The 17,277-nt window shown below is 35.8% G+C and overlaps 1 protein-coding gene across 3 annotated transcripts in view; it reads left to right on the top strand.

The window, feature by feature from the left end:
- WDR41 (WD repeat domain 41) overlaps positions 1–17,277 on the top strand; it is an 85,358-nt gene that overhangs the window by 39,936 nt on the left and 28,145 nt on the right. For all 3 annotated transcript variants that reach the window (XM_001381595.4, XM_007486445.2, XM_007486444.2), the window contains one exon: positions 4,448–4,559. In XM_001381595.4, coding sequence (XP_001381632.1) covers positions 4,448–4,559 — 112 coding nt within the window. The remainder of the gene's footprint in view (positions 1–4,447; positions 4,560–17,277) is intronic.

Here is a 17,277-nt window from a genome sequence, read left to right as displayed (position 1 = left end):
TTAGCATTGGGAATCTCACTTCTAGAAAGGATGAGAAACCAAGAATGTTACAGTAGCCTGCATGGAATGTGCAATGTTTGTGTTACTGCCACAGAGAAAAAAATGATTTAGAACACACAAAGGGAACTTTTATCCCAAAAATTGGCTATTCTCTTAGATTTGATATTAAAGATCTATATAGGCAACCTTGGAAAACTGCCAATTAGACTGAAAATGTACTGTGATAAATGGAATTTTTGGCGATGATTGTGTCTCAGTTAGAAGTGATATCTTAGCTAAATTCAATTCTGTTCAAGCCAGAGGTGTGTTATCAACACTAGGACTGATAAGAGATAGTGATTGCAATAAGTTTAGAACTGGTTGAAGGTAATAATAGACAGTTTGACACCAAGAGGAATTTTCCTTTTTAAAAGACAAAAAAACCATACTGGATGCTTAGTAAAACATAACATGTTTATATGTAAAATTCAGTCAGACAACAGTTATAGTGGAGAATTTTTTCTAATAATTAAATTTTGGATTTCAAAATGAGATGTCCTTCAAATACAGCATGTTAGCATTGAGATTGTAGAAATTCAGAATTGGTAATTAGCATATGTGAATTTGCATAGTTTTTAAGTATGTGATGTATGGCTAAGGTTGGAAGTTTTAGACAATGTTATACTTGATTGGGAATATATGTGCCATGAATAAGAAGAAACATATGTATTCAAATATAATTTGTTATAATGTCATAATAGATGTGCACAAAATATGTATGAATTTGTGCTGTGAAGATAATTTTTATTCAGATTTGTGTATAGTGCAATTGGCAAAGGAAATTTGACCTGTCCAGAAATCAAATAAGATTCATTATTAGGCTAATAAATATAGGTAAAAGGTAGTCACTTCTCCCCTACTTATATTAAGAGTAATAGAGACAAAAACTGAAGGTTTTATTCTGCTTGGAGCAGAAGTTTGAAAGGAAAACTGGAATCGTAAGGGAATGTTAGGGAACTTTAAACAAAGTGAATTTGGAAGTTAAGTTTTTAATTGATATATTGGGAGTGATTTAATATCAAGGTTTTAAAAACATGTAACTAAAGTGTTAAAAAAGGATTGGGGAAAAAAAAGGAAAGATCTTCTCAGACTACAAGTGCAGTCAAGCATCTACTGTCTTGGAAATGTTCCAAAAGTAATTTATCCCCTTCCTTAGGTATAGGAAGGAGAACAAAAGTGCTTGTAATTATTTTACATTTATATTAAGGGATCAATACAACAAAATATTTTAAACAGATAGAAGTTTTCAGCTACCTGAAAGAAAGCTTTCAATGTGAAGAAGAGAAAGGATTCTGAAAAGAGAATGGAATCTTGATCTATCAGGAGGTTGGAAGAAAGGGAAAAAGAATGAATGAAAGTTTTGAGCAATATAAAACTTAAAGGAGGGCACTGGAAACTTATTTTTTTTCTTGTCCTCTATAGAATACTTTTTTTAATTAAAAAAATTATATATATTTTGATTCTTTTATTTTAAAATTTTTTTCCATGATTCATGTTTTCTCCCTCCCCTCAGCCGCCCCCTTTTCTGCAGTTGACAAGCAATTCCACTGGATTATACATATATATGTATATAGATAGATATAGATATAAATTATCCCTTGAACCCATTTCCATATTATTCATTTTTGTAAAAGAGTAAGGCTTTAAAACTAAAACTTCAAATCACATATCCATATCAACAAGTGATAAATCATGTTTTCTTCTGGATTTCTGCTCCCATAGTTCTTTCTCTAGCTATGGATAGCATTCTTTATCATAAGCCCCATAGAATTGTCCTGGATTGCATTGCTATTAGTAGCACAATCTGTTACATTTGATCGATCATCCCACAATGTTATAGTCTCTGTGTATAATGATCTCCAGGTTTTGCTTATTTCCCTGTGCATCAGTTTATGCATTCCTTATAGCACAATAGTATTCCATCACCATCATATACCACAGTTTGTTCATCCATTTCCCAATAAAGGGACACCCTCTCATTTGGCTCTAATAACTCTTAAGGACACAGTAACTCTGTGGTTAGTTTACCTTGTTTAAATTATAGTTTTGTGTTTCTGAATTAAATTCATAGTTCAACTGCTCTGAAATGGATTAAGTTCAGAAATCCAGCTCTCCTACTAACCATACATCTTCCCTGAACAAGGAATGTTTGCTGGTCTTGGAGGACTGTGTGAGAAAGAAAGGGAGGGCCTGGCATCTTTAGCCAACAGCCATCTTTCAAGGATGTCTGACTTGCTATCTAAAAGTCTGGGCTGTTGTCTAGCACCTGGACTCCAGCAACTGAGTTCTTACTCTGCTGGGAAAAGAAGGGGTATGCTGCTGGCCAGAGTACCAGACTTTCATCGATCATGCTCCTTGCACCTCAACTTTGTAACCAATCATTCTTTTGGTATTCGTGATGCCACTTAGCCTGCTCTGTGTTCCCCCCTTCACCTCATCTTTGTAGTTTTAGTTTAAAAGCCCCTGTGCTGTAACAATATTGGGCACTCTGGAAAAGCAGTACCTACTGTGACCTGATGCATGAAAACTTCTGGCTTGTCCAATTAAAGACACAATTTATAGATCCTATTTCCTCTGCTTTATTTATTCTGAGTTATGGGTTAGCACATGTAAGGGGAACCAAAGACTCTAAAGAGGCAAATTTGGTCTGATAAAGCTAGGGGCCAATGACTGGAATATGGTTGTAGAAAAAGTGGATATTTATTGAAAAGAAAAAGGAGATCTTAGGGTGTGTATGGGGTGAGTAGATGGATTAAATTTATATGTTCAGAGGCAGCTAGGTGGCTTAGTGAATAGGGAGTTAGTTAGGCCTGGAGATGTGAGGTCCTGTAATCAAATTTGGCCTCAGACACTTCTTAACTATGTGACTCTGGGAAAATCACTTAATCCCTATTGCCTAGCCCTTACTGTTCCTCTGCCTTGGAATTAATACATAGCATTAATTCTAAGATGAAAAGTAAGGTTTTTAAAAATAAAAAGAATATTTACATCTTTGAGGAAATCCAAAAACCAGAAAGGTATATAAAGTCTAGTCAAAAACAAATGAACAAACTGGAAAGAGTATAGATAGATTCCCAGGGACTGGATGATAATTGCTAAACAGATTGTGACACATGAAGAATATAATGGAATGTTACTGTTCTAAAGACACAACAAACATGAGGAATGCATAGAAGCTTGGAAGACATATCAAATTGGATTATATATACGCATATATCTATACATCTATACATATATACATATATATATATATATATAGAGAGAGAGAGAGAGAGAGAGAATTTAGCAAGTCCTAATGTACACTACGTAAATATTAGCTATAATTATTATGAAAACTGATACAGAATGAACTAAGCAGAACTAGGAAAACATATTGAAATGGAATTCTGTGAAGACCAAACTTGGTCTCAAAGGAGTTATAGAAGATGTGATACCCCTTCCACTTCTTCACAGAGGTAAGGGACTGACTATGAGTGTAGAACACTGCATATAAATGTCAGCCTTTTTTGGGATGTTGTTAGTTTTGCCAAATTGTTTTTTCTTTTTTCTTTGTTATAAATGACACTCTGGGAGAGGAACAGGGAGAAGTACTTTGGAAAATATAAGTGATATAAAAATTTAATTAAATTTTTAAAAAATAGTTAGAATATCCAGGTCTAAGATGAATTACTTAGCAGAGAACTATATTGTACTTTTGTTATGGGAGCTAAGAGGCAAAATAGAGCTTTGTTATGATGCTACTGTTTGGCTCATGTATTATCTACTTTATAGACTTTACATATTCTTTATAGAAAAATATTGGCTATCTAAATAAGCATCACATGATTTGACCTTCAATGTAACTGAATCAATGACATGGCAAAGTGCTCTAATTGAAGTTTTCTTGTAAAACTACTCAGTCAGTAATATTTGTTCGCTAAGCACTACTGTTTCAAATGGGAGATAGTTAAGACTATTATAGAACTCAATTTAATTTATAGCTAAAATTTAGTGCTTGTTCATTTAGGCAGCAGTTGAAATATAAGATGTCTTAATAACTGTGTTTTGTAAAGCCTGAGTTGCAAATGTTCCAAAAGTATTATCTTCTCATTATTCACAGAGAATCCTGGGAGACTTTATCTGTTTCCAATTGCATTTTCTCTTGGTCTTATGTAGAGAATACATTGGGGAGGGTTAGGAGAAGTTAGCAAGGAGAGAATGGTTTTGTGAATATCAGAGCTGGAATGTTTATATTTTGTCAACATTCATCCCCACTTCCCAAAATATTACCTTGTTTGTAGAATTTTTGAGATTTACTTAAAAGATCTTGGAAAAAGTTTTGTTTTTCAGTTTTATCCAAAAGGAAATTTATTTTTGCATTTTGTGATCTTTTTTGCATTCAATACATTTCAGCTATTTGGTTTTTTAGTGTTTGACAGTTCTTCAGAGGCTGGATGTTTGGCTGTCTGGTGGAAGTGACCTTTGCGTTTGGAACCGAGAGCTAGACCTTCTGTGTAAGACTAGTCACCTCTTTGATACAGGTAAAAATAAATTTCAGATAACAGTGAACCAGTAAACACTGACACCTGAAAGCCCAATAATTCTTTACATCATTATAATTTACCTATCTTAGGTGTGCAAAGGAAAACCTCTGGATGCTCTCCTCAGTTCCTCTTGCCCCCACCCCCTCCACCAATTCCTAAAGGTGAATGGACACTGCCATTTGTGCAGTGGATGAGAAAAATCTCATTCATATGCTGCTTTTCAGCATTTAATGTCTGAGTCCTGAAAATATGGCCATAGACTAAGGTCCATTGCTTCATGACCATATGAGAGGCTTAGCTTCTTTTTCTCCCATGAGGATAATTGACTTTAGTATCGACCCTTAAAGAAGACTACAGCTTTTAAAAATTGGACTCATTTTGAAATTCCTCTATTGGTGAACTCACTAACAAAATCCTATTCTTCTGAATTCTGAATTGCTTAGGTTTTTACCATCACCTATTAGCTGTGTGACCCGGAGCAGGGTTGTATTGTAGAAAGAACTCTGGCTCTGGAGTCAGAGGATTTGGGTTCCAGTCCAATTTCTAGTGGACAGCTAGGTAGCACCATAATGCACAGAGTGTCATTCCTGGAGTTAGGGAACCCGAGTTCAAGTCCAGTCTCAGATGCTTACTAGTTGTGTAACCCTGAGTAAGTCACTCACCCTGTTGGCTTTTAGTTCCTCATCTGTAAAATGAGCTTCAGAAGAAAATGGCAAACCACTCCAGTATCTTTGCCAAGAAAACCCTAAGGATGGGGTCACAAAGAGTTGGACATGACTGAAGTGGTTGAACAATAGCTGTTTTCTAGTTTACTAGGTTACTCTCAGTAGATAAGTCCTTTAAACTCCAGGGAAGTTATCTTCTTCATCTATAAAATGAGAGAAATTAAACTGGATGACTTCTGAGGTACTTTTCAGCTCCAGATCTAGGATCCTGTGAGCTTCAGGCATTTAAGCTCTGCTTTTTCATTTGTAAAATGGAAAGGATACAGGAAGAACCTCCCTTCCTTAGCTACTGTGAGACTTAAGTAAAATGATGCATATAAGTACTTTGCAAGGTTTCAAATGCTACATGAATAAGTTATTCACTTGTGTCTAGTAGTGCTGATAAAGAATTTTTAAAAGATGAAATTCATTTTATAAGATAAACATATTTGGATAAAAATCAGTACATTTAAGTGACAACTTGAAAATGTGTTTTACTGTTAAAAATAACACTTTGCTAACGTAATCCAAAGAGCTTATAGGCACACTGGGAAGAATAATATTGTGCATCTTGTTGAAGTTTTATAGGCAGCCTGAGTACTGTGAATCACATTTATAGCTCACAGTAGGAACTAGCCCTTATTCCACATAGATATTATAAAATATCAGAAAAATAATGAGACGGCTTAGCACATGTATATACACAAACACTAGCAGGTATTGCAATTTAACCTCCCGCCTCAAGGTTTTGTTACTAACAACCTCGTTTGAATCTAGAGCATACCTCTCTACCGTCTGCTATTATCGTAAGGGATGATTCTTCATTCACATCCAAATTTTCCTGTCTGTTTCTCACACAGTCCTGTGGTTCTCTCTGGCATCTTTTCCTGCAAATTATTGGTAGCCGTCTTGTACAATAATGCTTAAGAAAATGTCGTACATGTTAATGGAAAGAATCGGCTATCGTGTCATTCTTCCTTTCATCAGCGAGCGGGTATCTGGGCCTTAGTCATTATGTGATCACAGTGTGGGTCAGTTTGCCAGAGCTCTCAAGGGGTAACAAAAACCTTTAAATAAGGAGGATTTCATGTGAAGGTGGAATCTATTAGAGAGCTTTCAAATGACGCTAGGCCAGTGAATTGGGATGTTACTATGCTCTGGCTTTCTTGTTGCCAGAGTGCAGCCAGTAGTGAAGAGATTTTGCTATCAGCCCCTCTCTCTCATAACTACCTTCCTTCCCAGCTCCATTTTTAGGGCAGTTGTTTGTAGAATAGTCATTACTCTGTTCAGAGAGAAACAAAGAGAACGGTTGTTAGCTTTGAGATTCTGGCCTTTATATCATTAGCCAAAGTGTACGGTTAGCTTACTTTCTCATTAGTTGTTTTTACCATACAGTAAAGATGGAACTTTGAGTGGAACTCATTATCACTGCTTTCTCTGAGTTGTAGCAGACCAACAATTTTGAATTATCTGAGGATTGCTGCTACATTAAATCCATTTTTGGAAGTGGGTAGGGATTGGTTTTTTTTTTTTCCATTTGAATTAGTTTATTTAGTCAATTTAGAACATCATTCTTTGGTTGCATTAATCACATTATTTCCCTCCCTCCCCACCAACCACCCTTCCCCGAGCTGACATGCAATTTCAATGGGTATTACATATGTCATTGATCAGAACCTATTTCCATGTTGATGTTTGCACTAGGATGTTCATTTAGAGTCTATATCCCCAATCATATCCCTTCGATCCATGTATTCAAGCAGTTGTTTTTCTTCTGTGTTTCCACTTCCACAGGTTTTTCTCTGAATGTGGATAGTGGTTTTTCTCATAGATCCTTCTGGGTTGTTCAGGATCACTGCATTGCCAGTAATGGAGAAGCCCATTACAATCAATTGTATGACAGTGTATCAGTCTCTGTATACAATGTTCTCCTGGTTCTGCTCCTTTCACTCTGCATCACTTCCTGGAGGTCATTCCAGTCTCCATGGAATTCCTCCACTTTATTATTCCTTTGAGCACAATAGTATTCCATCACCAACATATACCACAATTTGTTCAGCCATTCCCCAATTGACGAGCATCCCTTCATTTTCCAATTTTTGGTCACCACAAAGAACGCAGCTATGAATATTCTGATACATGTTTTTTTCCTTATTATCTCTTTGGGGTACAAACCTAGCTGTGCTATGGCTAGATCAAAGGGTAGACAGTCTTTTAGCACACTTTGGGCATAGTTCCAAATTGCCCTCCAGAATGGTTGGATCAATTCACAACCCCACCAGCAATGCATTTGCCACATCCCCTCCAACATTCATTACTTTCCTTTGCTGTCATGTTAGCCAATCTTCTAGGTGTGAGGTGATACCTCAGAGTTGTTTTGATTTGCATTTCTCTGCTTATTAGAGATTTGGAACACTTTTTCATGTGCTTTTTAATAGTTTTGATTTCTTTAACCAAAAATTGTCTGTTCATGTCTGTTGCCCATTTATCAACTGGAGAATGGCTTGATTTTTTTGTACAGTTGATTTAGCTTTTTATAAATTTGAGTACTTAGACCTTTGTGAGAGGTTTTTGTTATGAAGATTGTTTCCCAATTTGTTGCTTCCCTTCTGATTTTGGTTGCATTGGTTTTGTTTGTACAAAATATTTTTAATTTGATGTAATCAAAATTATCGATTTTACATTTTGTGATTTTTTTCTAACTCTTGCTTGGTCTTAAAGTCTTTCCTTTTCCAAAGATCTGACATGTATACTATTTTGTGTTCACATAATTTACTTATAGTTTCCTTCTTCATATTCAAGTCATTTACCCATTCTGAATTTATCCTGATGTAGGGTGTGAGATGTTGATTCGAGCCTAATCTCTCCCATACTGTCTTCCAATTTTCCTAGCAGTTTTTAATCAAATAGTGGATTTTGGTCCCAAAAGCTGGGATCTTTGGGCTTATCATAGACTGTCTTGCCGAGGTCACTTACCCCAGGTCTATTCCACTGTTCCTCCTTTCTATCTCTTAGCCAATACCATATTGTTTTGATGATCACTGCTTTATAGTATAGTTTGAGATCTGGGACTACAAGGCCACCTTCCTTTGTATTTTTTTTTCATTATTTCTCTGGATATCCTTGATCATTTGTTCTTCCAAATAAACTTTGTTATGGTTTTTTCTAAATCAGTAAAGAAATTTTTTGGAAGTTCAGTGGGTATGGCACTAAATAGATAAATAAGTTTGGGTAGGTTGTTCATTTTTATTATATTGGCTCATCCTACCCATGAGCAGTTAATGTTTTTCCAATTGCTCAAGTCCAGTTTTAGTTGTGTGGAGACTGTTTTGTAGTTGTGTTCATATAGTTCCTGTGTTTGTCTCAGGAGATAGATTCCTAGGTATTTTATTTTGTCTAAGGTGATTTTGAATGGGATTTCTCTTTCTACTTCTTGCTGCTGAGCTGTGTTGGAAATACATAGAAATGCTGATGACTTATGAGGGTTTATTTTGTATCCTGCAACTTTGCTATAGTTGTTGATTATTTTGATTAGCTTTTTGGTTGAATCTCTAGGATTCTCAAAGTAGACCATCATGTCATCTGCAAAGACTGATAACTTGGTCTTATATTTTTGTAAATATTTTTTAATTACAAAATATATTTTGTAAATATTCATCCATATCCTAGTTTGGTATATTTATTGCCATATATTTGGGCAAAGTAGTTTTTAATGGTTGCCTTAATTTCCTCTTCTTTGGAGGTGAGTCCCCCCTTTTCATCTTTGATGCTGTTAATTTGCCTTTCTTCTTTCCTTTTTTTAATTAGATTGACCAGTACTTTGTCTATTTTGTCTGTTTTTTCAAAGTACCAGCTTCTAGTCTTGTTTATTAGTTTAATAGCTCTATCACTTTTGATTTTATTAATTTATCCTTTAATTTTTAGGATCTCTAGTTTGGTTTTCTTCTGGGGATTTCTAATTTGTTTGCTTTCAAGTTTTTTGATTTGCATTTCCAATTCATTGATCTCTGCCCTCCCTAATTTGTTAATATATGCACTCAAGGATATGAATTTTCCTCTGATTACTGCTTTGGTTGCATCCCATAAGGTTTGAAAAGGATGCCTCACCATTGTCATTTTCTTTGATGAAATTATTAATTGTTTCTATGATTTCTTTTCTAACTAACCAATTTTTAGAGTATCATATTATTTGATTTCCAATTACTTTCCGATTTGGGTCTCCGTGTACCCTTACTGATCATTATTTTTATTGCCTTATGATCTGAAAAGTTTGCATTTATTATTTGTGCTTTTCTGCATTTGTATGCCATGTTTCTGTGACCTAGTATATGTTCTATCTTTGTGAATGTGCCATGTGGTGCTGAGAAGAAGGTGTATTCCTTTTTGTCCCTATTTATTTTTCTCCATATGTCTTTTAACTCTAATTTTTCTAAGATTTCATTCACATCTTTTACTTCTTTTTTATTTATTTTTTGATTTTATTTGTCTAAATTTGATAGAGGTTGGTTCAAGTCTCCCACTAATATGGTTTTACTGTCTATTTCTTCCTTCAGTTCTCCTAGTTTTTCCATTAGAAATTTGTGTGCTATACCATTTGGTGCATACATGTTGATTAGTGATAATTCCTCATTGTCTATTCTCCCTTTTAACAGAATATATTTACCTTTCCTATCCCTTTCGATCTGGTCAATTTTTGCTTTGGCTTTGTCAGATATCATGATTGCAACTGCTGCCTTCTTTCTATCAGTTCAGGCCCAGAAGGTCTTACTCCATTCTTTAATTCTAACCTTGTGAGTATCAAACCACCTCATATGTGTTTCTTGAAGACAACATATGGTAGGGTTTTGGATTCTAATCCATTCTGCTATTCGTCTACGTTTTATAGGTGAGTTCATCCCATTCACGTTCAAAGTTATTATGATTGTCACTTGTGGATTCCCTGACATTTTGATATCCTCCCCTAATTCTGAGCTTTCTTCTTTAGCTATATAACCTTTTAAACCAGTGATTTACTTTAGATTAGTCCCCCTAGTCCCCTCCCTTGATATGCTTCCCTTTCTAGTCCCTCCCTTTTTGTTCCCTTCCCCTTCTCCTTCCCTCCCTTTTTATACTCCCTCCTCCCTCCCCCCCCTTAATTTCCCCATCTCTCTTACCCTGTTGGATAAGATAAAGTTCAAGATCCCAATGGATCTAGATGTTCTATGCTCTCAGAGTTGATTTCACTGAGAATAAAGTTTAAGTAATACCAGTTAGCACTTTCTTCCTTTCCTCCCTATAGGAAATTCCTTCCCCTCCCCTTCCCATGTGTATCTTTGTGTGAGAAAGATTATTCTATTTAGTTTTTTTCCATTTCTTGAAGTATATCTTAGTACCATCAACGATTCACCCCCTCCTTTTTTCTTTCTTTCAGCCCCCTTTTCTCCATATTGTCTTAATGCCCCAATCATTCCCTATGTGTGATTCTTCTAACTACTCTAATGATGCATACAATTTTTGAGAGTTACACATTACATTTTCCCCACATATTAATATATTAGTATGTGGGGATATATATATATATATATATATATATGTATATATAACTTGATATAAATGTAGTCCTTATAGAACAGAGTTTGAATAAAAGAAAAAGATATCATTTTTCTCCTTTTCCCTTTCCTTCATATTTACCTTTTCAAGTTTTCCTTGCTCTTTGTGTTTGGATGTCGAACTTTCCACAGAGCTGGTCTTTTCTTTGCAAAAACTTGGAAATATTCTATTTTGTTGAATGCCCATACTTTCCTCTGGAAGTATATAGTCAGTTTTGATGGATAGCTGATTCTTGGTTGAAGACCCACCTCTCTTGCCTTTCTGAAAATCATGTTCCATGCCTTAAGGTCGTTCAGAGTGGAAATTGGAAGGTCTTGTGTGACCCTGATTGGCATTCCTTCATATCTAAATTATCTTTTTCTGGCTTCTTGTAAGATTTTTTCTTTTGCTTGAAAGCTTTGGAATTTGGCAATTACATTTCTGGGAGTTGTCTTTTGGGGATTTAGTGTAGAGGATGTTCTGTGAACTCTTTCAATGCCTACATTGCCCCCTTGTTCTAAAATCTCTGGTAGGTTTTCTTTGATGATATCTTGTATTATGATGTCGAGATTACTATTTATTTCTGACTTTTTATTCTCAGACTGTCACCTTGTGAGTGAGATTTTTTATGTTATATTCTAATTTCTTAGTCTTTTGGCTTTGCTTTATTAATTCTTGCTCTTTTGCAAGATCATTGTCTTCTAGTTGCCTTATTTCCTTTTCCTTTTCAGTTTGTTCTATCCTGTTATTTGAGACCTCAAGCTGTTTGTGTAGTTGCGTTTTTTTGTGCTTCTGATTGCTGAGTTCCTTTTGCATTATTTTCCATTTTTCCTGCCAGAAGACTTCCATCTTTTTGATAACTTCCAATTTAAATTTTTCAAGAGCTTGTGGACAATTTCCATTTCTTTTGGAAGGTTTTGGAGCATTTGTTTGTGCTTCCTCTTCTGCTATTTCCTCTGTTTTTTTTTTGTGTTTTCCCTCCATAAAATGTATCCAAAGTCACCCCCTTCTTCTTGCTTTTCTTGGTGTTGGGGTTCTTGGGTACAGTTTGCCATCTCTGTGTTTTGTTTGTTTTTTTCCTCCTTCCTCCCCTTTCCAGTCCGAAATCTGAATGAGAAGTACTTGCCTTCAGTATAAGGTCTAATGGCCAAGGCTTTAGTCTCAGGCTAATTTTAGGTTCTCTGCAGCTGCACTGTCTTCCTGGGAAGGTCCAAGGATTGCCCTCCCCTGCCTGCCGGCGTTTCGGGAGTTAGTGCTCTCAGGTGAAAGTCTTTGGTGGTCTTAGCTAACTCCCAAGACCTGTAGGTGCCCCTTTCTCACGTCAGGGGATCCCTTTGCGCACTCAGTGATTACAGCGCGCTAGTTCTGGATGCCTGAGATCTGTGCTCCCCTAGGTCGTCTGCCGGGGTTTTGGGTGTTAGTACTCTCAGGAGAAGGACCTTATCTTATTCAGGTCCCCAGTCCTGGGGCTGCCTGTTGTTCAGTCCTGGGGTGCCCCTCCCTCACTTGTTGATTCTGGACAGTGCTGACTTTAACGCTGGCTCTGGCTGTTTGTTGGGGGATGGGAGGGTGGGTCAGCTTTTTGTTCCCTTATATTGTGGAGGTGCCGGAATCCCACCTACCTTCAGAGCTTCACCTTTTTGTGGGGTCTATCCGTTCTTATGAGGATGGTTGTTTTTTTATTTTGGGAGGGTCTTTTGCGGTCGTCTGTGTCATTGGGTCTGAGGAGAGGAAGCAAGCCATGTCTACTCTGCAGGCATGCTTACCCTGAAGTCCTCAGATGCATATCATTTTAACTTATTGAGTTTTAAAAAAAATTTTGTTGTTGTTTTCTTTTGTTTTTCTTTTTTCCCTCTTTTTTAATTACATTTTGATGATTCTCTTGAATTCTATGCTTGGATGTCAAATTTTCTGTTCAGGTCTTGTCTTTTCTTTACGAATGCTTGGAATTCTTCTATTTTGTTGAATTACCATACTTTCCCCTGTAAGAATATAGTCAGTTTTGATGGGTATTTGATTCTTGGTTGTAGACCTAGTTCCCTTGCTTTCGAGAATATCATATTCCATGCCTTTTGGTCCTTCAGTGTGGATGCAGCCAGATCCTGCGTTATCCTCACTATGTTTCCATGTTATCTGATTGGCTTGTTCTTGGCAGCTTGTAATATCTTTTCTTTGGTCTGATAGTTTTTGAATTTGGCTATAACATTCCTGGGTGTTGTCTGTTGGTGATTAAGTACAGGAGGTGATCTGTGGATTCTTTCAATCTCCACTTTCCCCTCTTGTTCTAGGATATCGGGGCAGTTTTCCTGAATAATTTCCTGTAATATTATGTCCAGGATTTTTCTTTTGTCATGGTCTTCTGGTAGACCAATGATTCTTAAATTGTCTCTACTTGAACGATTTCCTAAATTGTCTGTTTTGTGAATGAGATGCTTCCTCCACTTTATTATTCCTTTGAGCACAATAGTATTCCATCACCAACATATACTACAATTTGTTTAGCCATTCCCCAATTGAAGGACATCCCCTCATTTTCAAAATTTTTGCCACCACAGAGAGCAGCTATGAATATTTTTGTACAAATCTTTTTCCTTATTATCTCTTTGGGGGGTACAAACCCAGCAGTGCTATGGCTGGATCAAAGGGTAGACAGTCTTTTATCGCCCTTTGGGCATAATTCTAAATTGCCCTCCAGAATGGTTGGATCAATTCACAACTCCACCAGCAATGAATTAATGTCCCAACTTTGCCACATCCCCTCCAACATTCATTACTTTCCTTTGCTGTCATGTTAGCCAATCTGCTAGGTATGAGGTGATACATCAGAGTTGTTTTGATTTGCCTTTCTCTAATTATAAGAGATTTAGAACACTTTTTCATGTGCTTTTTAATAATTTTGATTTCTTTTTTTGAAAATTGCCTATTCATGTCCCTTGCCCATTTATTAATTGGAGAATGGCTTGATTTTTTGTACAACTGGTTTAGCTCTTCATAAATTTGAGTAACTAGACCTTTGTCAGAGGTTTTTGTAATGAAGATTACAAAAATCTGTCGTAAAATGTGTCGTAAAATGAATTTGGTAGGACTCCTTATTTGCTTATTCTGCCAAATAGTTTGTATAATATTGGGATTAGTTGTTCCTTGAATGTTTGATACAATTCATTTGTGAATCCATCTGGACCTGGGGATTTTTTTCTTAGGGAGTTTTTTGATGGCTTGTTCAATTTCTTTTCTGATATGGTATTGTTTAGGTAATTTATTTCTTTCTCTGTTGGTCTAGGCAATTTATATTTTTCTAAGTATTCATCCATATCACCTAGATTGCCATATTTGTTGCCATATAAATGGGCATAATAATTTTTAATGATTGCCTTAATTTCCTCTTCATTAGAGGTGAGGTCTCCCTTTTCATCTTGGATACTTTCAATTTGTTTTTTTTTTTCATTCCTTTTTTTAATTAGACACACTAGTACTTAGTCTATTTTATTTGTTTTTTTTTCCAAAGTACCAGCTTCTAGTCCTATTTATTAAATCAATAGTTCTTTCACTTTCAATTTTATTAATTTCTCCTTTGATTTTTAGGATCTCTAATTTAGTCTTCATCTGAGGATTTTTAATTTGTTCACTTTCTAGTTTTTTAATTTGCATGCCCAATTCATTGACCTCTGCCCTTCTTAATTTGTTAATATATGAACTCTAGGATATAAATTTCCCCCTGAGTACTACTTTGGCTGCATCCCATAGGCTTTGAAAGGATGTCTCAACATTGTCATTTTCTTCAATGAAGTTATTAATTATTTCTATGATTTGTTTTTTAACCAGTTTTGGAGAATCGTATTGTTTAATTTCCAATTAATTTTTGATTTATCTCTCCATGTATCCTCACTAATTATTATTTTCATTACATTGTGATCTGAGAAAGTTGAATTTATTATTTCTGCTCTTTTCTACTTGTTTGCAATGTTTTTATGCCCTAATATATTGTCAATTTTTGTGAATGTACCATGTGCTGCTGAAAAGAAGGTATATTCCTTTTTGTCCCTATTTATTTTTCTCCACATGTCTACTAACTCTAATTTTTCTAAGATTTCATTCACTTCTCTTACGTCTTTCTTATTTTTTGGGGGGTTTGATTTATCTAGTTCAGATAGAGGAAGGTTCAGGTCTCTCACAAGTATAGTTTTTCTATCTATTTCATCCTTCAGCTCCACTATTTTCTCCTTTAGAAATTTGGATGCTATGCCATTTGGTGCATACATGTTGAGTATGGATATTTCCTCATTGTCTACGCTGCCTTTTATCAGGATGTAATTACCTTCCTTATGTCTTTTAACTAGAGTTATTTTTACTTTGGCTTTGTCAGATATCATGATTGTGACTCCTGCCTTCTTTTTATCAGTTGATGCTCAATAGATTTGGCTCTATCCTCTTACTTTCACCTTATGCGTATCTATCTTCCTCATCTGTGTTTCTTGTAAACAGCATACGATAGGGTTTTGGAATCTAATCTACTCTGCTATTCGCTTGCATTTTATGGGTGAGTTCATTCCGTTCATATTCAGAGTTATGATTACTAGAGCATTTAGATTTCTACTCCTAGTCCTGCCTTTTCTTCTTTCACTATTTCCTTCTACATTAATGGTCGTTTTTAATCAGCTCCCCTAGTTCCCACCCTTATTTTACTTCCCTTTCTACTCCCCTCCCTTGTTATCCCCACCTTATTTTCCCTGTAGTCTTTCTAAAATCACTCCCCCACCTTCTCCCTCCCTTGTACTGCTTCCCTCCCCACCAGTCCATTTATTACCCTTCTACTCCTCTATAGGAGGCAAATCTATTGTCTATCCCAATGGATTGGATTGTTCTTCCCTCTTTGGGTCAATTTCAAAGCATGAAAGAGTTGAGCATTTCCTATCTCCAATCTCTTTACCCTTCCAGTGTATTGATGTTCTCCCCCCTCCCACCATGAGCTTCTTTGTGACATATAAATTTACCCCCATTTGTTTCTTTTCCCATTTCTTTTAGTATTAACCTCTTTTTTTAGCTCTAGTTGTATATGTATATATATATATATATATACACACGGTATATGTATTTATGCATGCATATATCTATATACCTATTTATGTCTTGTCCTTTCATCCTATACAGTTTGTCACTGTTCCCTCTAAGTGTAGTTCTTCTAGCTACCCAGGTGATAACAACCTATGACCTCTACTCTTATAGGGATATGTATCATTTTAACTTATTGAGTCTCTTAAAATTTTTTTGTTTTGTTTTGTTTTTCTTTTTTTTCTCTTTTTTAATTACCTTTTGATGATTCTCTTGAGTTCTATGCTTGGACGTCAAATTTTCTGTTCAGGTGTGGTCTTTTCTTTACAAATTCTTGGAATTCTTCTATTTTGTTGAATGACCATACTTTCCCCTGTATGAATATAGTCAGTTTTGCTGGGTAATTGATTCTTTGTTGTAGACCTGGTTCCCTTGCTTTCCAGAATATCATATTCCATTCCTTTTGGTTCTTCAGTGTGGATGCAGCCAGATCCTGCATTATCCTCACTGTGGTTCCGTGGTACCTGAATGACTTCTTCTTGGCAGCTTGTAATATCTTTTCTTTGGTCTGATAGTTCTTGAATTTGGCTATAACATTCCTGGGTGTTTTCATTTGGGGATTAAGTACAGTAGGTGATCTGTGGATTCTTTCAATCTCTACTTTTCCCTCTTGTTCTAGAATATCGGGGCAGTTTTCTTGGATAAATTCCTGTAGTATTGTGTCCAGGCTTTTTCTTTTGTCATGGCCTTCTGGTAGACCAATGATTCATAAATTGTCTCTCCTGGAATGATTTTCTAAATCCTGTTTTGTGAATGTGATGCTTCACATTTTCCTCAATTTTTTCATTCTTTTGGTTTTGTTTTATAGTGTCCTGTTGCCTTGTGAGGTCACTTAATTCTAATTGTATTCTGGTTCTTAAAGACTGGATTTCATCCCTGGCTTTTTGGTCATCCTTCTATTTCTGATCTGATGTTCTATGGATATCATCTTTCATCCTCTTTACCTCATCTTTCATCTCCTTTGCCTCATCTTTCATGTCCTTTGCCTCATTTTCTAGCTGGTTGATTTTGGCTTTCAAGACACTATTTTCATGTTTTAGTTCAAGTACCTCTGTTTCAAGATGACTTATCTTACTTTTTAAGTTTTTTTTCCCAATTGTCTTCAGACTCTCTTAATTGCGTTTTGAGTTCTTCCACAGCTTGTATCCAATTTGATGGGATTTCTGTTTTATTGTTTGCTGATCTCTCCCCCTATGTTGTGTTTGCTGACTAGAGGCTGTCTGTTGTAATTTCTTTCTTCTTTTTCTGTTGTTTCCTCTAATTCACCCCTTCTTTACTCCCCGTATTTGTCTTTGCTCTTGCTCCTCTCATTTTTTTGGTTTTGGGGGCTTCTG

The sequence above is a fragment of the Monodelphis domestica genome, chromosome 3 (assembly GCF_027887165.1).
Source record: "Monodelphis domestica isolate mMonDom1 chromosome 3, mMonDom1.pri, whole genome shotgun sequence".
Taxonomy (NCBI): Eukaryota; Metazoa; Chordata; class Mammalia; order Didelphimorphia; family Didelphidae; genus Monodelphis; species Monodelphis domestica.
Note: the sequence above shows the minus strand (reverse complement) of the source record. Positions and strands in the feature narration are given on the sequence as shown.